Source organism: Stegostoma tigrinum, chromosome 7 (genome assembly GCF_030684315.1).
Source record: "Stegostoma tigrinum isolate sSteTig4 chromosome 7, sSteTig4.hap1, whole genome shotgun sequence".
NCBI lineage: Eukaryota > Metazoa > Chordata > Chondrichthyes > Orectolobiformes > Stegostomatidae > Stegostoma > Stegostoma tigrinum.
The window spans coordinates 29367954-29392717 of NC_081360.1; the positions used below are offsets into that span (position 1 = coordinate 29367954).

Consider the following 24764-nt stretch of genomic DNA (forward strand, 5'->3'; position numbering starts at 1 on the left):
CCTGATCTTTCCTGTCTGAAATACAATTTGATAAGTCCTAAAATAAATCTTTATTGGCTCAGCAGACATTGAATATTTAATCATCTTATTAGGTACTGACATAACACTTTACAAGGAAAATAAAATATAGAATGGAAGAGAACAACTGAAGTTTATGTATGTATTTTGAAGAATTAGAGTGTTCTTTAGCCACTTCTTTTGATAAAATTCTACTGCAACATTGCTTATGCATTTTCAATTTCAAATTATTAGTTACGTGGCAGATAAAAAGTAAATTATAGTTTTGAGAAAGAATGACCATATTAAAGAGCTAATTATAATAGAAGTTGGTCTGATCATTTTCTGGTTATGCTTTCAACTTCTCAAGTGCCTGGAGGGAAACTTCATGGTTGAAATGTAATTTTTTCCAGAAATTAAATCCAGCCAACCTATTGATCTGGGAATAATTGAATTAGTAAATTATTCCAAGATGCATTTTAATGAGTATAACTAGTTAGGCAAATTCCAATTTGATATTGATTTTTGTGTTATGCGCAGCCATGTAAAATTATCTCTTTGGAGTGTTGCTTGATTTTGTGCACAAAATTGTTTTGAGTTGTAGTCTTGCACATAGTCTTTGAAAGTATGAGGTCATGTGTTTTCGTGGGTAGAATCAAAAGTCAAGACTATTATTTAAGTGGAGAGAGATTCCAAAAAGTGCAGTGCACAGGGATATGGGTGTTCTTGTACATGAAATGCAAAAATCTAGCATGCAGGTACACCAAGTAATTAAGAAGGCGATGGAATTTTGGCCTTTATTGTTAGGGAATTGGGAGTTTAAGACAGTAAGTCTTGTCACAACTGTGAAGGCTGTTGGTGTGTACTGTTTTGCTCCCCGAATTTTTAAAAAATACATATACTGGCACTAGTGGCCGTTCAGAAGAGATTCAGGACGTGATCGCTGGGATAAAGGGGTTGGTTTAACAAGAACACTAAACAGGTGAGGTTTTTCTTAAATTAGAGTTTAGAAGATTGAAAGATGATTTTATTGAAAAATGCAAGATTCTGAGGAGGTTGAGAGGATAGATGTTGAAAAGAGGTTGATGTGAGTGGAGGAATCTCAAACTAGTGGACATAATTACAGAATAAGGGGACACTCATTTAAAATTGAGATACAAAGGAATTTCTATTCCCAGAGGGCAGTGAACATCTTGAATTCTCTATCCCAGAGAGTAGTGGAGGCTAGATTACCCAAAATATTTAAAGAGAAGATTTTTGAAATATTAGGGAGTTGATTGCTGAGCAGGCACAAAAGAATAGTTGAGGCTTGGGGGCAGATCAGTCATGATCTCATTGAATGCTGGTAGGCTTGAATTTCCTGTATCCTTTTGATAAATGACAGATTTACTAAACAGATCCTTGTTTAAGGGACTGATCTGAGATGGCAGAGATTTGTCCCAGGCAAACAATACTGATTTCTGAGAAAAGACAAAAAAAATTCAGCTGTTCAACCTGAGGTGAGACTAGTTTTATTTGGAATTATCTTTGGTAAGTACTGGTTGGACCAAAGGCTCTGCTTTTGTGCTGTATGACTCTAAGACTTAGAATGAGGCAATTGGGAAGAGACATCTTGAGTTATGCCAGCATAGTAATTATAAAGAAATAGTAAATTCTCAAGTTGCATTTTGATAGTAACATGAGACAAATAATTAACGAAAGACAGATTTTGTACTGATTTGGTTTACTTAAGAAAATTTTTATCCTGTAATAGCAATTTTGTTGATAGTTGGACTGAACAGCCTCCTTCATTTTTCTTGTGATCTGCTTAAAACGCAGTCGGATGGCTTGATTTTTGGCACTAATCCTTGAGAACTTAACTTTTCAATTGGCAATCTTAGTTTTGAATGCAAGAACAGATGTGACATTGATGTAGGCCATTCAACCCATCATCTCTGTTAACCCTAGTGATTCTTTTTAGTTCCATTTAGCTGCCTTTTCTTTGTTTCTCTTGAGACATACTTTGAGTATATTGGTTGATTTCATCATTGGATAATAAGGAAAAATCATTCCTGGATTTGCTTTCAACTGGAGTTCTAGTGATGTGTTCTTTTGTTGTAGATTTCCCATAAATTTGTCTTCATTATCTGACTAAGGTGTTTCAAATAATCACTAACTCCTCATCTATTAAGTAAAAACCCAATGTCTACTAAATTTCTCATCATAACTTTTTTTTTAACCTCCTAGGTATTTTCCTGGTGAATTGTTGTTGGGTTTTGTCTCACTGCCAAGCTGTGTAATTGAAGTAATACATATTTCTGATGGTGTTCTTTATTGCTTCTGATAAAGCCTGTATCATATTTGCCTTTTTGATTGCTATTTTTACTTCAGTGCAAACTTTGATTTGTATACCTGGATCCCTAAAATTTGGATACCTGCTCCAGTGTTTTCCAATTACTGAAGTGTATCTGACAGTCTTAGTTCTAAGTGTGCTACCTCACTTGTTAAATTGCATCTGTGCTTCTTTTGGCTTCTTTTGTAATTTTGTACTATCTTCACAATTTACAGTGTTTGCTATTTTTGCATATCTATAATCTGTCTCCAAATCCAAAATTATGAAAAGCTGAGAACCAATATAGATCTTTATGTGGGAGTATTAACGATCATCATTGCTATGCCTTCTATCATAACTGTCCACTTTCACCTTCCAGTCAGTTTCCCATTCAATTCCACATGCTGCATTTTAGCTAGTGAGCGGAATCTTAAATCAATCTATGTACCATTTATTTGTTTTCTGTGACAAGGAACGCTGTTCGACATGCTCCAAAATTACTTTTTGAAGAGTACTTTTACTCCACTTAATTGTATTCTTAAATTGTCCTACTACTGATATTAATCTCATTTGTCTGTAATTACTTGGTTTCTTATCTTTTTTTAAAATGTTACTTTCAGCTGTATCTTACTGTCTCTAAATTCAGTGAGCTTTATGGGTTTACAAAGATTGCATCCCAGTTTATTTGTCTCCTATGTTAAATATTCATAGATGCTATCAAGGTCTAATGATTTTATGTGATTTTATCAGTTGATGTCATCAATTTGCCTGCTTTAAATTAATTAGAGTTCTTCTCTACATCAATGTTTAGTTTTCTGTAAATTCTCATGCATTCTATCTCCCTTCCTCAAACTGAAGATTTAAAGTAACCATGCAGTTCTTCTACCTAGCTTTTGTCTCTGCTACAATTCTGAATACGTTGTAAAATTTCTTTGCAGTACTTAGATTAGAGTTACCTGATTTATTCCTTCAGGTATTGTTGGTGTCAGGCTGAATTAATCTACTTAATTACTGATCACTAATGTCTGAACACTGTTTATTCTTGCATTGTTTAGGGATAACCAGACACTTCATTCACATTCATTTTAATTCTGTTTTTTTTTAAAGATTTGTATCTTTCCTGATTTCCATTCATAGGTGTTTGCATAGCCTGTCCAGATCAGTACAACAACTCCGGACAAGTTTTCAGGATCATACAGTGTGGAAACCACTAATGAAGGTAGGTAAAGGCATACATTTTAAGGAGCTTTAATTAAACTGTAGTTCCAGAATAATTTAAAAATATTTTATCTGTCAATAGAGTTCAAGCTGTTAGGAAGTTAATTTGGTTGTTATCACTAATTGGAGAGGTATAAAGTTTTATTGAAAATTAAATCACTTATGTGTATAATACCGCTCAGCCTGTGACCAGAAAGATCACCAGCACACTAAGTAAGACACATGCCAAGTGCACTACTGATCTTCTGATCATTTCAACAGGCTTGTACTTGGATTTCCATCAAATGTAAATGATGTCGACCTGAGCACAAATGTTTCTTTCATTAACTTGCAATGCTGCAGTGGATATATGTACATTATACCTAAAGATATAATGGACGTACTTAATTGCTCTACATTAAAAAGACATGGTTCAAAGTAAAAAGCAGTAACTTTAACATGGCAGGTTGAAAATTATACAGTTGCATACTTGGTTTGCTGGTCTGTAATTTTACATTATAAGTAAAATGAATATAGGGCACATGAATCAGCTATAATTGTACAATTAAGTTGAACAGCTAAAGAGACTCTGGGTTGTGCCTGCATATAACTATCACTAAATTTCATTACCATCCTAGGAAATGTGGAGTATTTCAACACAAGAGGAAGTATTCAATCCATCAAGCCTGCACCTACTGTTTTGAAAAGCATTCTAATTAGTCCTACTTTTTTTGCTAATTCTTGATATTCTAGAATGTAATTCTGCAGCCAGTATTTATGCAATCCCGTTTGAAGGCTAGTATGAAATCTGTATTTACCACTCAATCAGGCAGTGTATTTCAAATCCCAGTCACTCCTTGTGTGAAAAAAAACTTTAATTCAATATTTGATTATTTTGTTAATTACTTCATGCCTATATACCGCGATTATCAATCATTGAACCACTGAAACATTCCTCTATTTATAGATGTAAAACTTTCAAAATGTTGAAAATACATCACATCTGTTTTTAGCCTTCACTTCTGTAAGGAGAGCAACTCCAGCTACTCCAGTCTATATATATAACTGTAATACATCATCCTTGGAAGCATTTTACTAAATGTCTTCAAAACTTTATGTCCTTCGTATGGTGTGGTGTCCAGAATTGGTCTCATTACACCATGTTTAACATCACGTTATTGTACTTTATATCTCTGTTTTATGAAGTTCCTTGTAATCCTGCGAATTGCTTTGAAGCCGCGCACTGCCATCTTCAAAGAAATTTGTGCACAGATATTCCTGAGTGTCTCTCTTCTTGCACCTCTTCAAAATTGTATCATTTAGTTTATTTTGTCTCTTCATGCTTCCTATCTGAAAGTAGTATCTTGCACTTAATGGTGTTAAGTTTTCTCTGCCATGTTTCCACTCATTCCACCAATCAATTCCCACTTTCTTCAAGGCCATGGCCATCCACCTCACTTTTTTTTTAAACACCTGCTTGTTTCATGTCATCTGCAAATTTTTAAATTGTGCTCCACCAATGTCCAAGTCGTTCACGTAGATCAAAGATGACAGTGGGCCTCGAACTGAAGCTTACGCTATGCATCTCCCTCCAAATACCATGTGAACCACATACCTCCCTCCAGCCTGAAAAACAACCGTTTCGTACAACTATCTTACTGTCCTTTCATTAATTTTGTACATATGCCAGTACTGTCCCTTTTATCCAAGCTTAACTTTTCTCTATCAGTCCTAATATTTCATCAAGCATTACACCTTATCCATTTTTTGTTATTTTATCATTACCTTGTTAAAATTAGTCAAGCAGGACATATCAAGGGACTGCCATTTTCATCTGAATGATTGTTAAAATGTTTGCACACCATTGATTTAAGCTATCTGACTTGTAATTGCTAAATTTATCCTTTTCCTTTTGTTGAAAATAAGTGAAGTAATGGTTTGAAAAATGTGAAATTTGAAATTCTGCAGCCCTTTAGTGCTACTCACGTATCTAAGGTTCTTCAGTAGATTTGTAGCTCGGGTTGTGGATTGTGTGGTTGTGATCGAATAAACCAGTTCAGCAAGTGAACCAACCACAGCAGCTACTCATGTATCGAAAGATGATTGTGGCCAGTAACAATACAATTTCTACCCTTACTCCCCTGGGCACCTTGGATGCACTCCATTTAAATAGGTGGCTTCTTCACTTTTAGTCTTACCAGTCTGTCTAGTGTCTATTTTTACATACTCCAATCTCCCAGCAATATCCTTGTTTACCACCACTTTAGCAAAGTCCTTCATTGATTGACAGTCAAATAAATGATTATTTAGTGCCTCAACCATGTTTTCTGCTATCACCAATAGGGGTCCATTTTAGAGCACCTTTCCATAATTTGACTTCACCAACATAGTTAAATTTGTGTCTTTATATTCTAAAAGAAGACAATGAATCCCCAAAGCATTCCAACTACTCCTCAGTCTGTTTACTGTTAAGGCCCTGTAGAAGACCTTTGAATTCTTGCATCGTGTTAGCAACCAGACTATTGAATATAATTGCACGTCAAAGTGAGATTGAAACAGGGAAAAGTTGACTGATTTAAAAGCTGCATTATAGTGACCCATAATTTAAGTAATGGAGGGAAAGCTGCCAGCATTCACCATTGTTAGTCCTCTAAAACTGAAACTGTCAACCTTCATCATCATTAGTCCTCTGAAACTGGCAACAACTTCTAGAGTCTGCATGTGCTCAATTAAATGTGGAAATCTAGAAAGTTACTTTAATTGATTTTACATTTCTCCATTGGGTGCCTAGATGAGGTTCCTTCAAATGGCACCTAATTAGAAGTCATTGACTGATGAGATTTTTAGCTTTTGTGGGTTGAAATCATGAAAGGTTATGTCTTATTAATGAATTATATTTGGATTTTTAATCATCATCTGAATCATAATACTGTTGAAGAACCTCTCTGACCCTGGAAAATCTGTTTCAATATTTATATAATGCCTACATTTTCCATAATGTTTATTCTAATTGATGATTTAAAGATCATAGTTTTATTTTCAGCAATCTGCAAATCCCAATAATTTATTTTGCTTTTTAAATTTAATGAAAATTGGAAGATTGTCAGTGAATTTTACATTCTGGTTGCTGCCTGTGAGAATACTTCTCAGATGCTGCTTAGCTTGCTAGTCCACATCATTATTGTTGGATGTTTGCTGATTGTTTTGATGCTAGATTCAACTTAACAGTGAGGTAGGTAAAATTCACAAATATCACCAGACCTCTTTGTGCAGCTTTTTTGAGTAACATTATTTTGTTGTTGACTCCAAAGTCCCAGCTTTAATAATTTAACAGAGTTAAGTGTAGGGATCTGTCAGCAACTGTGAGCAATTTCTACTGCAGATTAATTTCGATGACTCAGCAGGATGCTACCACTGCTGTGATATCTGTAAAAATGTCAGCTCAGCAAAACTTTTGCAGTTTTCTGAACTGCTAATTCTTCATTGTTAAATTGTGAAACCAACTCAATTCATAAATCAGAAAATGTTAGTTAGGATGCTCTTTGGCATTGTGGCTGTGCCTAGCTTATGCTCTGGCATTACCAACATTTTGATAACCTTTGACAAATGCAAAATTCAAATTTTAAAGCCTCAAAGTAGTGTCTATGAAATTGGCAAACTTTTATCATTCATTTCAAGCACTGAACAGTTCGAATTAGTGAGCAACACTAGGAATATAAACATCTAAGCAGTTAGGAAATGTTTTAAATATTCTATACTGGCACATAAATTGGACTCAAGGACCCATTGCAATATGTAATGCAATTTGACCAGTGCAACTTTCACTATATTTGTAAATGGCCTCAATTGTTGCATAGCTAGCAAGTTTTCTTAATTCAATTCATCAACATAGTTAAATTCGTGCTTGAAATTAAAAGAAGAAATAACTCATTCAATTGAATAGGAATTCTAGATGCACTTTTTTTGTCCTTTTAGTTAGGTATGAAAATCTATAGCCTATATGGTGAATTATGATGTAACAACTTTCACTGTAATTGCTGTATTCAAACAGATAGAAACTTTGAGAATCAGCATGACAATGAGTAATGTGAAAATCCAGAAATTTCTGTCAGAGAGTTTGTGTTTCCTCATTGAGTACATTGTAGATGTCCCCCACATTCCAGTTGCTATTTTACTTCCGGTCTATGAATTGACAAAACATTTCACTGTCGTGCTGCTGGTCTTGTTGCAAACAAAAATCTTTGGTAGAAGTTACTACTTTTCGAATGAGGTAGAACAAAGTTTTTTCTTCATAATTACAACTGAACATTCTTACTGGCCAAGGAAGAAAGTGCTGCTGAGGCGACAGTGAAAGGGCACAAATATTGACGTGCTGGGTGGGGGTGGTCTTGAAATTGAAAAATGGGAAAGCTGGCTGTAATTAAAATTGATACATCATCAGGACCAGATGGACACGTCCAAGGATGCCCAGTGAAGTAAGGCTAGAAATTGCAGACTTAATGGCCATAATCATTGAAACCACTTCAGATGTTAGGTTTGTGTCAAAGGACTGGAGAATTTGACTTGTTATGCTCTTTTTTGAAAAGGCTTAAGGATAAACTCAGCATCCGTAGGCTAGTCACTTTAATTTGTGGGAAGTGTTTGTAATCAACCTGTTTGGAAATGTCATGACACACCTTCAGGGCAGGTGCAACTTTTGAACAGGACCTTTTGAATTGAACCTTCTTCTGGCTCAGAGAAAAAAAGCTTTTTATAATGAGAGACTTGGACAAATATGGATTGATCAAAGAATGACAGAACAGATCTGTTAAAGACAAATTGTGTCCAAGAAACTTGACTGAGTTTTTTGGAGTATTAACAGAGGTTAATGAGGGCCATAAGGCTGATGTATATTTGGACTTCCAAAAAACATGTTATAAGGGATTGTGGGAGCTGGATACAGAGTAGTGCTAAATGATTAATTATTAGACTCTAAATTGGTTCTTCAAGGTCATGGTATACAGGGCTCAGTTTTTTAAAAAATGTATGTGTCATGAAACCTGGAATTATTGTAAATTGTGAGCAGGGCAGTTAGAATTCTAGAGGCAAGGTTGCTGGACTTATAGCAGAAGACATTTAATGCAGAGAAGTGCTTCACAACCAATTTGAAGTACAGTGTATATCATAACATTGCCAATTCCCACAGGAATGTTTTGTTTGGTAAAATATGTTGAAACAAACAAAACACTTGAAGACTTTGTTCCTTATATCTTTATCTTCCAGTTGTTACAAAATGCTCCGGATGAGGTTCTTGTGGTAGCGTCATCAACACTGTGCAATCTTCTTCTTGAATTCTCTCCAAGCAAAGAGGTACATATTATCAAATGATTGGACATATAACTACCATTGCTGTTCATTTTAAGCATTACATGCATCTGAATGATATCTGGTGACTGCTAAAGTAGCTTTTCAGTAATTCATTTGATATATTAATCAGGTCACATATCTTGAAACGTAAGATTTAAAATCATGTTCTCCTAAAATGTCCAACCGAATTTCCCCTCCCCATTTCTGAAGAAGGGTGTAGGCCCGAAATGTCAGCCTCCCTGCTCCTCTGATGCTGCTTGGCCTGCTGTGTTCATCCAACTTCACACCGTGTTATCTCTCTTCATTCCATGCTGTTTGTTTTTTAAAATGCCACTGAAATAAACAACGCAGAAAGTTAAACCAAAGGCCATCAGAAGCTAAAAGTTGTTAGTGAGTTAGCCTGAAGTGGTGAGTGTCATGATGATGCTTACTTTTCGTCAGAAGAAACGTCTTTTTTTTTATATACCAGAGCGTTTGAGAGGAGCTAGCAAAATTTCTGCTTTAAAAACTGTTATGTGATCTTCAATGTTACAGCCTATCTTGGAGTCAGGAGCTGTAGAGCTGTTGTGCAACTTGACTCAGAGTGAAAATCCAGCCCTCCGAGTTAATGGGATATGGGCTTTAATGGTAAGAGCTGTTCATAAAATGGCTAATTTCATTGGTGCACTTCAAATCGTTTAGTTCTTACAACCTAATGCTATTTATGTCATGGTTCAAGAACATTTTAAATGCCTGCTCATCTTCTTTAGTTGCAGAGATATCTGGATGTATTTTGCTCTGTGGCTGGACTTTGTTTTTGCAATACAATTATTGCAAAGTTGACTTTCTGTAAAATAATAGTAGATTCAGAAACAATAGACAATAGTTGCTGGAGTAGGCTATTCGGCCCTTTGAGCCAGCACCGCCATTCATTATGATCCTGGCTGATCAGTTTCTGCACTACTGAGAAATTATTTGAGAATTTATGTGGGAGATTGTGAACTTTTTCTGTATGCAAAATTATTTTCAATGAACAATATGAGGATTAATTGGCGGTATCATAGAAAATGACCCTTCTCTTTGATGTCTCTTCAAAACGGGGTCAGCATTTACCAGCTTAGTGCCTACATGTTACCAAAAGGCAGTTGTGTGACTATTAGATTAAAATACTTAACACTCTCTATTCATACTAGTCTACTGAATTTGTTTTACTTGTATCCTTTCCCATTACTTCCCTAGAGGGGAACAACCTATTCCATTTAAAAACTTCATCAAAGACTTGTGCTGAAGATTTCTTATGCACTAATGGGATGTGGACATCATTGGCAAGACTAGAATTTATACCACATCCCTCTTTGAAAAATGATGATGAACTGCTGCCTTGAGGTACTACAGTCCATGTTGTGTAGGTACAGTATATTAGGTATGGATCCCTAGGATTTTGACACAGTGACGACGAAGGGACAGTGGTCTGTTTTCGAGTAAGAAAATTTGGTGTCCTCCCCCTGTTGTTCTAGGTGTGAAAAGCCACAGGTTCAGAATGTGCTAAGAAACCTTGATAAGTTACTACTGCTCATTTGTATGTGACGCACATTATGGATACAGTGCAAAGACGGTAGAAAGAGAAAGTGTTGAAGTTGGTGGATAATTTGCCAGTCAAGTAGGCTGTTTTGTCTTGGGTGATGTTGAGCTTCTTGAGTTTTGAACACATCTATGAAATCTTGCCTGAATCTTCACATAATTGAAAATATTACCCTTGGTATTATTCCTGTGCGCACTCCATCCTTTCTAAATTGTGATTCCCACCATTGGACATACTTTGTGCTCCAGTTCTAAGTGGCAACTTATGAAGATATAACCTAACTTTTTACTTAGGTATGCTATGCTTCTATTTATAAAATGAATTATCCTGAATGCCTTTTATTAGTTTTAACAACTTGTCCTGCCACCTTCAAAGGTTTAGACATGTGAATTCCACATCTCTCTCTTGCTGCATTCCTTCAAAACAGGTTTGATTGAAATGTTAATGGGGGTAAAGTCAGATTTGGATAATGATGACAAACTGCATGTAGAGATTGGCAAAATAATTTGATATTAAATACATCAGAAAGTAATGTTTGCTTATTTTTCTCTTTTCTGTTTTCCTTTCCTCTGCATTCATATTTATTGGTGCTTAGTGTGAGTTGGTTCAATACACAGACTTTTTTTCAGAATGCAGGCAGCACTGTAACCTGTTGACTGGGAGTAGTGCTTGAAGTAACACGTATTTTCTCCTGTAATATCCTGTTGATTTTGTTTTGGACAGGAAGAAAGTAAGAATGAAGTATGTTGCTTCAGGCTGAATTCAATCTCAAGTATCATGTCATGAAATGTAAACCAGAATACAAATATAGGCAATTAAAATAACATAGCTTTATGTAAATTATGTGACCGGATGACAGTAGTTGGATTTATTTATTTCTTTGTCAATATATAAGTTTGAAGGTCAGAATTTGGCTAGTGTTAAGTAACATACCATCGAATGTAGGTTACTGAGATTTTCCTTCTGATAAAAATTCCATTGCAATTCAAAAACAGGCCTAACTTGCGTTATAAGCAGAGGTTCACCTGCACATCTGCCAATGTGGTATACTGCATCCACTGTACCCGGTATGGCTTCCTCTACATTGGGGAAACCAAGCGGAGGCTTGGAGACCGCTTTGCAGAACACCTCCGCTCAGTTCGCAACAAACAACTGCACCTCCCAGTCGCAAACCATTTCCACTCCCCCTCCCATTCTTTAGATGACATGTCCATCATGGGCCTCCTGCAGTGCCACAATGATGCCACCCGAAGGTTGCAGGAACAGCAACTCATATTCCGCCTGGGAACCCTGCAGCCTAATGGTATCAATGTGGACTTCACCAGTTTCAAAATCTCCCCTTCCCCAACTGCATCCCTAAACCAGCCCAGTTCGTCCCCTCCCCCCACTGCACCACACAACCAGCCCAGCTCTCCCCCCCCCCCCCCCCCCCCCCCCATCCCCAACCCACTGCATCCCAAAACCAGTCCAACCTGTCTCTGCCTCCCTAACCGGTTCTTCCTCTCACCCATCCCTTTCTCCCACCCCAAGCTGCACCCCCATCTACCGACTAACCTCATCCGACCTCCTTGACCTGTCCGTCTTCCCTGGACTGACCTATCCCCTCCCTACCTCTCTCCACCTATCTTCTTTACTCTCCATCTTCGGTCCGCCTCCCCCTCTCTCCCTATTTATTCCAGAACCCACACCCCATCCCCCTCTCTGATGAAGGGTCTAGGCCTGAAACGTCAGCTTTTGTGCTCCTGAGATGCTGCTTGGCCTGCTGTGTTCATCCAGCCTCACATTTTACTAACTTACGTTATTCTATTTTATGCCCCGATAAGTGTTGTCACCTTTTTAAAAAATCATAACTAAGATGATGTATATAATCCAGCTTTCATACCTTGAGTTGGAGATAATTATGAGCTTTGCAACTCTTCTGTGTTAAAGTGACCTCATTCCAAGCTGTGCTGCTGTCATTTTAACCTGCTATGACTATATGAACTTGGTTGAAGTGTTATTTCTTCAGCATACTCATTTATTTAGGTGTGGAATGAAATAATTGGAAATGAGATATTTTAATTTTCCAGTTTTTCCCGTTGTATATTCTCAAGAGTGGCAGTCTGCGTGACTGACTTTGGAAGGAAAAGCTCAGCAGGTCTGGCAGCATCTGTGAAGGAGAAAACAGAGTTAACATTTCAGGTCCGGTGACCCATCCTCAAGTTCTGAGAAGGGGCCACTGGACCTGAAACGTTAACTCTGTTTTCTTTCCTTCGTAGATGCCGCCAGACCTGCTGAGCTTTTCCAGAGTCTTTGTTTTTGTTCCTTAATTACAGCATCCGTAATTCTTTTGAATTTTATTTTGACTTGAAAGGGTTTGGTTCATTCTTCTTACCTCCATAATAATACCTTAGAATTGTACAGTACGGAAGAGACAACTTTTGGCCCATGAGTCTATGCCAACAAAAACTACTCTAAATTTACAGTAGTCCCACTTTCCAACACTTGACCCATAGCCTTGAATGTTACAACATTGGTTTCCTGCCGCACCTACCCTACGAGTGCATTCCAGATTCCACCACCCTCTGACTGAAGAGGCTTTTCCTTGAAACTTGCTGCCTTTCACCTTAAAATTATGCCTCCTTGGTATTGACCCTTCAACTAAGGGGACAGCTGTGTTCTATCCAACTTATTCATACATCTCATAATCTTATATGTTCCAATGTGTCCTCCCTCAGTCTTCTCTGCTTTAAAGCAAACAACCTGAATTTATCTAGCCTTTCTTCATACTTAAACTGCTGCACCTCCTGGTGAATCCTCTCGGTGGTCCCTCCTGTACAATCACCTTCCTATTGTACAGACCTGAACTGTGTACAGCATTCCAGACGTGGAATAAACAAAGTTTTGTATATATCCAATGTAACCTCCCTGCTCTTATCACCGTACGGTTAAGAAAACACACCCCATGTCTCTACTTCTTCAGAAGCCTAAGGAAATTCAGCATGTCCACGATGATACTTACTAATTTTCGTAGATGCACCATAGAAAACATCTTGGCCAGAGGCATCAGAGATAATAGAAACTGCAGATGCTGGAGAATCCGAGTTGCATCACAGCTTGGTATGGCAAGTGCTCTGCGCAAGACCACAAGAAATTACAGAAGTTGTGAACGTAGCCTAGTCTGTCACAAAAACCAGCCTTCCTTTCACTGACTCTGTCTATACTTCCCACTGCCCCGGGAAGGCAGCCAACGTAATCAAAGACCCCTCCCACCCAGTTATACTCTGTTCCACCTTCTTCCTTTGGGCAGAAGATACAAAAGTTTGAAAACACATGTCAACAGATTCAAGAACAGCTTCTTCCCCCAGTTATCAGACTTATGAACAGCCCTCTCAAAACTTACAGTTGCTCTTTCCCAGCACCTCCTGTGTAGCAGCAACACTATATTCTGCATTCTGTTGTATTACCCTTTATATTAATGTACTCATGTAAAGTATGATTTGTCTGGTTTGCACGCAAAACAATACTTTTCACTCTATCTTGGTACATGTGACAATACTAAATCAAATCAAATCAAATAATCTGTGATATTACTGATGAAGGTGGGTGTCCCATATGCCTATTTAACTACCCTATTAACCTGTTTTACTGCTTTTGGGGTACTGTGGACACGCACTCAAATATCCCTCTATTCCTCTGAGCTTCCTGTAATCCTGCTATTGATTGAGTATTCCCTTGTCTTGTTTATTCATTCAGAGTGCATCACCTCTCACTCATCAGGGTTAAATTCCACTTTCCATTACTGTGACAGCTTTGAGACTAACCTGTTAAAGATATTAAATATTTTAACAACTCTGCGACCATGATCAAATTGGTTATGAGTGTAATTTTTTATATGTTATGCACTTTAATTTAGAGAATAGAATCTGTAATAAAATTTGAGAAATAAAGGTGGAAATTCAAATTGATTGAATAATCCAAACTGAGAGGTAGTAAGTTTGACAACGGTGATTATTTCTTTTGAGTACAACTCTACAGTTGTTATTGGGGGTGCTTAAGGTAGGCTGAAGCCAAGGGTTCTGGGCAGCTAAAACTTACTTTTTGCTTTATTGTAATTTTGAGAACAGTGTGGCAAGGTGCATGGCAAGACTTTGTAGCCCTGTTTTGAAATCAGACTTGTACAGACAAATAAGGATTCAATCATTTATTTTTCTGTTTAGCTTTATTTCAATTACTATAAGTAAGAGAATACTGAAATCTTTTGTAAATCGCTCAGCCATGCATTCATTTTACTCGAGCTAATAGTAATTTAAACATTTTTTATACGTCATATTTTGCAGAAAAAATATTTGACACCACTTAGTCACTGTGTTTAATTCTCTTCTTACTGAATATTGCAAAAGTTGTGAAATAAAACTTGTGTGAAACATAGTATAATTTAACTATTGGTTATCTGCCATCTGATGTATAAGTTGATTATCGGGCTTTTTTAAAAAGAATATTTTGAACTCTAGTTTTGCAACTTGTGAAAGCATATATTTTGTATACCTCGTTGGTTTCCTTGAATTTTTTTGCCATTGCGTGTCGCCTGCGCATTTCTCTCATGTGCGTTTTCAAATACTACAGGTATTTCAAAGGAAAATCTTAAAGTTTAAAAAACATGTGTAAAATATATGGCACATGAATTTTGAGAAGTAGATTGCAAAAAAATGCAGTTTAAATTGTGCAATTTTTTTTTGTAGAATATGGCTTTTCAAGCTGATCAGAAGATAAAAACAGATATTTTGCGAGGTCTGAGTACAGAACAACTCTTCAGATTACTCTCTGATTCAGATGTGAATGTACTAATGAAGACTCTGGGACTCCTTAGGAACCTCCTTTCCACTAGACCTGTAAGCATCAAAACTTTACTATTCTAGCAAATCTCTTTCCAGTCCGGAGTACTGTGATATCAAGCTGCTAAAATGGCCTTTACCTTTAAGGCCAGAGGTTTATGTGAATAAAGAACTGAAATCATTCATAGATGAATCGTTCAAGATTGTGCATTTCAGGCTCGTGGTCAATATCTGTTCAAAGATTTAAGCTTGGTTATATATGTGTGTGTAATACTTCACAACATTTATCAAATTGTCTCGTGCAAATACCATCTAGCTTGGTTTTCAGTTTGAGTGCTTCCCTGAAGTACAGCAATAAACGGAACCTTTTTAGTTGTTAGATGAGGCTGCAAGACATTACTCTGTGTATATACTTGCAGATAGCTTTATGTATAGCAGTGTGGATAGAAATTATACGTTACTACTGGTAGTATTTTCAGGAGAAGTTCTGTTCTTTGGTTCTGGAGAGTTTTTGACTTGTGTGTGTGAAATGTTATGTTTGCTGTTACATGATGTATAAAAATGGTTTGATATGCTCTTTTAAATTTCACAACTGACCATTTCTGACTTGACGATGTGTGAGAAGCAAATTTTATTTCAGCATTTTTCTTCTCTTTGCTCTTTTCTCATTTGAGATGCCTTCTACCATAATTATCTCACCTTAAGAGGGCAGGCATGCAATTTAATACCCAGACTTTCACCAATAGTATTATGAAATTCCTTCAGTTTAGAAGGAACTGCTGAGGAACATTTAACTCAACTGGTACGAAGCAGTAATTCTTGCATCCCATGCTCATCGCCTCGAATACAGCCAAAATTGATAAAGAGGAGCACAGTGACAGCTTAGAATAGCAAATTGCAACTGATTGGGATTGCGGTCTTGTGTACAAAATAGTATAGCAACAATAGTTGGTAAGGTACCCATGCAAAACCTGATTTCAGTACATTAAAAAGATTGACATTTATAGAGTGGGACTTGTCTATAAATAATTACATTCATATTATTCAGAGATTGTAATACTTGCAGAAGTTACATTAGCGAGATCTAATAATTCAGAACTTTATAGTAAAATCATAGAAATTGCATTTCAGGAGATGGCTAGCAACCCATCAATCCTCCTCTGGTGCAAACATTTCCACTGGAACTTCCTCCTTTAATTCCAAGTCTGTCCACTCCTCCCCATGTATTTTTACTGTGGATGATAGCATGCAAGTGGACACAACATTGCTTCAAGGGGAGTTTCAAAATATCTTTGAAGCCTCGACTTTGTCCTTCCCTGAATTCAGAGCAGGACCTGTCAGGTGGGGTGTTTTGGCCTTCCAGGCACTGTATCTAATCAAAGTTGATTTTGTAGGAGACTTGCCTGAATGCTTATGGAGCTTCCATCTAGAAGGATAAGCACAGCAGATACATGGGAAAACCCCATTCCCGTGTTCACCTCCAAGCTACACTCAGTTCTGACTAAGAAATATATTGCCATTCTTCAGATATTGTTGTTGAGTCAAGATCCTGGAACTCCCTCCCTAATTGTGCTGTGGGTCCAGCTACAGCACATGAACTATAGCAGTTCAAGAAGGCAACTTACCACCGTTTTCTCAAGGACTACTAGGAATGGGCAATAAACGCTGACTTAGCTGATGAAGCACATATTCCATAAATAAACAAAAAAACTTTGTTTTATCATTTGTGCTCCTGAGATGCTGCTGGGCCTGCTGTGTTCATCCAGCCTCACATTTTATTATCTTTGTTTTATCATTTTTTTTCAATTCAATTTGCCAGTATTTGCAATTGAAAGTGAAAATTCCAGATTCAATTTTATTTACAAGAGCAAAAGTTTTTGGAAGGAATAATTTTGGTTCAAGATTATATCTCAGAATTTACTGCAGCATCTATAAACTTTTGCAGGTTTAATTTTGTCTACTGTGTACACCCATGGATTTGTTTGGATTTATTTGGAGTTGTTATGTAAACTAATTAAACATTGAAGAAAAGCACGCTCAGTTTAACTTTCAGTGTATAATGAGGCTGTGTTTCATTGTTAGCACATAGACCAGATAATGAATACACATGGAAAACAGATAATGCAAGCGGTGACCCTCATCCTCGAAGGGGAGCATAATATTGAAGTTAAAGAACAGGTAAGCTTCATTTCTTTTTGAAATTATTTGTGTTAAACTTTTTTTTCATAAGAATTTCTGTCGTGTGGAAGAAGGCAATTCAACCCATTGAGTTCACATTGACCGTCTGAAGAACATTTCATCCAGACATACCAATCTCTGTAACCCTGCATTTCCCGTGGCTAATTAACCTAACCTACAAGTCCGTGGACACTATGGGCAATTTAGCATGGCCATTCTTCGAATTGTGGGAGGAAACTGGAGCACTCGGCAGAAACCCACGCAGACTCAGGGAGAATGTGCAAACTCCACATGGACATTCGCCTGAGGGTTGAATCAAACCCAGGTCCCTTGAGCTGTGAGGCAGCAGTGCTAACCACTGAGCCACCATGCTGCCCCAGAAGTGAAATGCATTTGCAGAAGTGAGGTTGTCTTTTCTAGACTATAGTTCTGTAGTTAATTAGGATTCAATGGCAGGACACTGAATGTTGCTTTTACTGATAGATAATAGTATGTTTTCAGGAATCTGCTCTGCTCAGGTTACTTTTGGACTTAATTGATGAGGTCTTTAACATCCGTACTGGAACAATTAACAAGTGCTGCTTCTCAAAATTTGTTTCATGCTTGTGTTTAAATTACTAGTTACCATCAGTATGACATTCTTAGTCACTTTTTATTCTCAGGCCTCCCTTTGTCAGCATTTATTTATCTTGAGTGCTTCCCTGTTGCTGATTCAGAGGAAACGTTAAAAGTAGTTGTTGAAGCGTGGTGGACCTTGAAATTTCTGGCTATCTATTGTGGAAATGAAATCTAAAACAAATGACAAATCTGCCATTCCTTTTTTCCTCAACAGTAAGTGGCAACGGTTGATAGTACAACTTGGGCAAGACATACAGCCTGCTTGGCCTCTATTCTAAACACAAATATACATGTTGATGTTTGTGTATTTGTGAGCTGGATGTGATGATTATTGATTTTTGGTCACAGGTTGTAATGTTTATGTGTTGACGCTACTCAATCAAAACTGGAGGAAGACAAGGAGCTGTTTAATGTTAAAATGAACGCCTTACAGAACTACAAAACCTAGTGTTCTATCTGCTATTTTTAATTTAAATAATTAATCCTCTCTGTGTTATTGCACAGGTCTTAGAATGACTCTTGTACCTTTAAGACAGCTAGATGACATCATGACTTGTGTCACTTTAGTATAAAATATCTCCATCTGGCTCTTAGTCAGTCATTAGATCATTGGCGGGTTGTGAGGTGAGACGCTGTGGAAGGGTGAACTCCAGAGCAGATGAGGACGTTAAATGCCTTCAAGGTAGAGATCGATAAATTCTTGATCTCACAAGGAATCAAGGGCTACGGGGAGAGTGCAGGGAAGTGGTGTTGAAATGCCCATCAGCCATGATTTAAATGGCGGAGTGGACTCGATGAGCGGAATGGCCTTACCTCCACTCCTATGTCTTATGGCCTTATGGTCTTAAGGACAACAGCACCATCCTACTCAGTAGATTTGATAATGAAGTCATATTGACCTGAGAGAATGGAATGCAGCAAGTTCAGAGAGAGAAGATAATTATTTCAAAAGTAGTATTAGAGATATGCTGCAAATGTGATGATAAAGATTTACCTTTCAGAAATAAGCAAATAGAATTTGAGATTAATCTCAATTTACACTGTTCCTGCTCCTGTGGCACACCGATAGAAATTACAGGCTTGATAATCCTTGCTCTTAACACCATATGTACAACAGCATTTGCAAAACATGAGAGCAAACTGTGCAGAGTTCTGAAATTTATCACATGCATTCATGGTGGTACTGAGTGCACTAGCTCAATCTAGATTTTGGTGCAACAATTATGCTCCAATTTGGCCTCAGAGAATTGTAACTGAAAAGTTATGTCAGGTTAATGTCAGCACCCTTTGCCATATTTGAAGGAGGATGATGAAAAACGTCAAAGACAAGTTGATAAAACAGATGTTGCAATACGGATAGTATTGACACTTCTCTTACTTAGGTTTATTTTTGTTTGCAGAAAATTAACTTAGTTGGAAATTTTGGAAGTAAACTGCTTTCATGGGCTGAAGTGCAGTTATAGAAGTATGCCCTTTTTTGTAAATTGAATTGCAGACAAACTTTGTGATAGGAACATCACTGCCAATGAAAGTCGAAGCCAGCACAGCTCTAAATCTTTAAACCTACAGTTCCTTTGAGAGCATTGCGTGGGCCATATACAAAGTAGCCTGTCTATGTTGCATCTGTATCCAAACAGATGCTGTTTGGTTGAGTCTACTATTACCATCAGTTTAGCACCAGAGCTGCTGCCTGCTTTCATCGATTTGTTGGATTCCTAAAATGGAAGCGATACTTTTACATGTCTCTCTCCAAATACTGAGGTGCAATTTTGTTACTTAGATTAACTAAATGACTTTCCATGACTTCACTGTCTGAAGATGCCACCTTATTTGAAGGCACAAACAGACAGCAGAGGTGGATCTTCTGGGGTCAAATCTGCATTGTTCAGCTATGAATATGGACTTCCTTCCTATAGACACAAGCTAAACAGAGTTACAATGTAACATACTAAAAGATCATTTTCATTTGAATATACTATATGGGTATTGTAGTAGAGTTTCAAATCTTCAGATCCGGCTACTTTACAGTACTGCCTCACTAGGATTATTATTTGTTGCTTTATGAAGCGGTTTTGCCATTCGGGTGAAGAAGGTCAAATAATGCTTAGTACTAAAGTAGGACATGTATACTCAGTAAAAAGAAGTTCTTGCAGAGCCTCTAGTGCAGCTGGGAAATAACTTGTGCTCTGCATTCTATACATATCCTCAGCTACGTGTCTGAGATCACTCTTTTACTAATCCTCTACTCTGTGTTGTAAGACATTTCTTTCGGTGTTGCCCTTACAATCCGTTAACTTTCATCATTTTCTACTCTGTTGTTGATGTTTCAGATTTGAGTTTTCATGGCTCCAATTCCTTTCTTTATAAATTCTGCTTGATTAAGCTGACTATAGGGCACTTTTTTATTTTTATTCCCTGAGATGTCTGCTAAACATTCTCCCCTTAACCAGCACCACCACAAAAACGGACCAAGAGTAAAACTTGGTTCATTTATTTGGATTTTATGTTGGATGTACTATTAATGCAGAAGGTTTTTTATTTGTTTTTCCTTTGACTTCGCCCTTTTGAGAATAGTGAATCTCATCAAAATTATCAGTCTTTATCTGTGAGCCTTGCTAGGAAATTCCAGCAGGTAGTTCAGCAGTAATTAGCATCACTGTGAAGCCAGTCTGGCCTTGTCTGTCCTTCTCATGTATGAACCTGCAGAAAGTATTGAACAGGGAATGAAGCCATTTTCTCTGCCAACATGTGCTTGATTTGAGAAACAGACTAATGTTTAAGCGTGGTGGTTCCCGCTTTACATTACTCAGTTTGACGCTGGGTAATTGCATTTACCCACTAAGTGTAGGCCTCCTTTATGCTACCCATAATGTTGTTGTGCCAGGTGGTGGTAACTGTTCATGTGAAGAGCATTTTGGTATCAGCTTAAATTTATCTTTTACCATTTGAAAGGATAGAAACTGATTGCATGTAGTCATTAGTCCCACCCCGGCACAGCTTTGTTCATTTTCTTATACTCTTCTGCTCAGAGAGCATGCTATTACCTTTTTTCATAGTTATCTTGCCCTGCGTTACATAGATGGAACTGGGAGATTTCTAGGAAATGTTTAGTTCTGTATGATCTGTTGCACCACAGTTATTTCATAGAATTGCTGGATAGGCAAATTGGTGGAATCACTTTCACTTGCCCATAGCCAATAGTTTGTAAGTTTGATGCTGCCCCGTGCAGTCACACTAGGTTGGATGCAAATCCACTTTCTTCCGTGTCCACCAGGTGGTGCTAATTAACTTCTAAGCATTTTATGGCAAAATGGAATTATACATTCTGAAAAAGATTTATTGCCATCAAATGTGTTTGGCTCCATTTTTTTCAACGACTTAGACTATTGCTATAAATAAGTGATGCAGTAATTGAGTTCTGAACAGTCTACAGACTAAAGTATTAGGCATATTGATCAGATAATCTAACAAGCACATCCCTATCACGGCATGTTTGACACGGCTATCCATATAACAGGAACTTTTTTCCTGGGATGTCACTAATTTCAGCCAGCAAGAGCAGACCAAGTAGAAGAGGAAAATTTGTAATATCAACAATTTGCAGTTTTAAAGCATGTTTATTTTTGTAAAGCACCCCAAGACGCTCCACAATCAAATAAAATTACATGCCTAGCTGCAGGTGTTATGATGTCAGGGCACATGACCAGACATTAACCAGGGTTTTAAAGAGCATTTTAAAGGAGAAACAGAAAGAATGTCAGGACTTAGGGACTTTGCTACCAAAGGTGAAATGATTAAACCAGGAGTTCCTAAAGTGGTCACGATTAGGAGATTAAATGAGATAAATTTGGAGGTTTGTAGGGCTGAATGGGATTACCGAGATTGGAAAAGCAAGACAGTCCTACACTGGGAGCCAGTGAATGTCAGTATGCACAGATATGATGGGTGAATGGGACTTGGTTTGAGCTTGAACACAGGCAGCAGAGCTTTGGATGGTGTCACATTAAGAAAGTTTGGCATGTGGAAAGAGCGCATCAACCTGGTCAGGCCTAGCAGTAATTAAATATCAATCAGAGTTTGGGTAACTGGTAAGTTGAGTCAAATGATGTTACAGAGGTGAAAATAGGTAATCTTAATGGTGCTGTGGAAATATAGTTGGAAGCTCATCTGAGTTAAATATGACAGTAAGATAGTGAATGATCTTGCTTAGTCTCAGACAGTTGCCAGAGAGAGGATTGTTGCTGTTGGCTAGACAGCAGGATAGGGCTAAAGACAATGATTTCTGTCTTTCCTATTATAGTTGTACATCCAATGTTGGATGTCGAGCAAATACTTCGACAATTTGGAGACCCTGGAGGGGTCGAACAGTTGTGGTGCAGCAGAGCTTGGTATTATTTGTGTATCTGAAGAACCTGACGTGTGTCCAGGTGACATTGTTGAAGGCCATCGTAAGTAAGAAATAGGAGGGCTCACCAAGAAGATGTCCTCTGGGGGTGCAAAAGGTAACTTTGTGTGAGGGGGAAGAGAAAAGCAATGTGGGTTATAGATAAGAATGCAAACAGTTGAGTGTAAGTCCATCCAGTTGATTGCTGATGATGAATCATTGGAAGAGGCTGATGTGGTTAATCATGTGAAAGGCTGCAGACAAATTGAGAAGAGTGCGGAGGGATTTTTGTCACCCCTGTAGATTGACATTTTTCACTTTCAGAACTGTGACAAAGGCAAAAATTCAAATTGGAAGATTAAAACATGGAGTTCAAGGAAACATGAACACATATTTAAGAGGAGATAAAATATTCAAGTACCTTAGAGAGGAAAAGGAAAGTTGAAGACTTGCTGTAGGACAAGTAGGCTGAAGATGTTAGATTTATAGAAATGCGGGATAGTACCTGTACAGAGAGAACAATTGATAATATTAGCTAACATGGGAGGCAGGTAAGGAAGTTGAATGACCAGCAATTATGTGGAGGCAGAGTTGAGTGAGCAAGAGGTAAATTGCATGGACAAGGTGAGCTTGTAGATGGCATGAGCAAAGATGAAGAAAGAACTAGGGAGATGTGTAAAATAGAGGTTAGAATGTGAGCTTTAAAGAAAATTAGGACCATTATACCCATTTGAGAAAGTGGTAAAGCACTTGATTGAAGGCTTTCACTCTTAGTGACGTAGAAGTTCGTGGATGGAAGATGAGACAGGAGTAATGGGGGCGGGATTTAAGAAAACAGATTACAGGAGACAAAAAAAATGACCAGAGGTTATTTTTACATTCCAGGATGATGCTAGAATAATCAGTTATAAAAACAAGATATATGATCCAGCAGTTGCAATGGGAATGGCTGGAACAGTTGTCTGCTGCATCCCTTAGATATCAAAAAATGGAGCTAAGGCTGTGCTGGGGTAGTAGTCAGTATGAGAAAGATTAATGGTTTAAATGGGAACATGATGTAAAATGTTGGATGAAGAATATAGACAAAAATCTGCAGATGCTCCCCCCACATCCAGTTCTGAAGAAGGGTAGTACCCAAAATATTGACCTTCTTTCCTCCAGATGCTGCCTGACTTGCTGTGTTCTTCCAGCCTCCTGTTTGTCTACCTTGACTGAAGGATATGTTTGAGCAGATGGATAACTGCAGAAATGTGATGAAGAGAGGACCAGTTGGGATTTGGAAACTGTAGTTGTAAATTAATTGAGAGAATTTTTTTTTACGTGAGTGAATACAGATGAAGGAATTTTAGGAAGTGGCTGGGTAGAGATGGGGAGCAGTATTAGAAAGTAATCAGCATGTGTCTCTTTTTTCAGCAATTGTATTAATTCTGTTGCTAGAGTGTTTTCAACTGCCACCATCAGAATTGTTAGTGTAATTAGATTATATTTGTCGATAACCGATATATTAAAGGGTCATTAATCACAGTGAAACAGTTTGCAGTTGTCTTATTGCACACTGTCGAGTTATGTCTAGTACAACAAACTACTTGGCATATCCTATGTAGTTATTACTGGCCCTCATGCTGTCCTACAGCCATAGAATGGGTAGAGGAAATAGACTTGTGGGACCAATACCCCAGCCCTTGAAATCTGTGTATATAAAAACAGCCTAGTTCTATATAATCATTATATTCACCTTTGTATTGCAATAGAATTATTCTTGCTTAGCAGTGATGAAAAATTTTTGTTGGAACCTCAACTCAAGTATGTAATGTTATTTGTAGCCAGGCAGATTGACTAGGTACTGTAAAATTCAGATTGTTCCTTTTGACCAGGATTTCTCAAAGCTTTAGGGCAAATGGATCAAATTATCCAGTTATACACGCTGTAAATAATTAATGATCGTCTAAATTGTATAATCAATGTAATTAAATTGTCTTTGTAATTTTCTGTTCTAATACTTTAAACACTTTTGTCTAGGATCTCAAAGTAATTCTATCTTTATTACAGTATCCATTAAGTAGATACTTGAAGGATATTGTATGCATGCAGTCAGCAATAAAATTATTTGTAGTAGCTTATTGGATTAATGTTCAGAGCTTGAATCGAGGCATCAAGTGTAAACTGGCTGGAAAATTTAAACCATTGTAAATGGAGAAGAAATGTGATGTTTGCTTTTTTTTGACCCTTTTATATTTTTATTTTACCTTTATGGAGGCAGTAATATGTACTGTAATGATGGCCTGGATATTCCAAGGAGTAGCAAGCACAGCTCCTTTTTTGCATTAGGACTGAATTTAGCATTTCCTGCTGGTAATT

The 24764-nt window shown here is 37.4% G+C and overlaps 1 protein-coding gene across 6 annotated transcripts in view; it reads left to right on the forward strand.

Annotated features, from left to right (window-relative positions):
* Positions 1-24764, forward strand: part of armc8 (armadillo repeat containing 8) — a 93252-nt gene that overhangs the window by 57879 nt on the left and 10609 nt on the right. For 5 of the 6 annotated variants that reach the window (XM_059647140.1, XM_059647145.1, XM_059647143.1 and 2 more), the window contains 5 exons: positions 3416-3527; positions 8768-8854; positions 9386-9478; positions 15134-15283; positions 17309-17404. In XM_059647140.1, the coding sequence (XP_059503123.1) occupies positions 3416-3527; positions 8768-8854; positions 9386-9478; positions 15134-15283; positions 17309-17404 (538 nt within the window). The remainder of the gene's footprint in view (positions 1-3415; positions 3528-8767; positions 8855-9385; positions 9479-15133; positions 15284-17308; positions 17405-24764) is intronic. The other variant, XM_059647142.1, reaches the window with a different exon arrangement.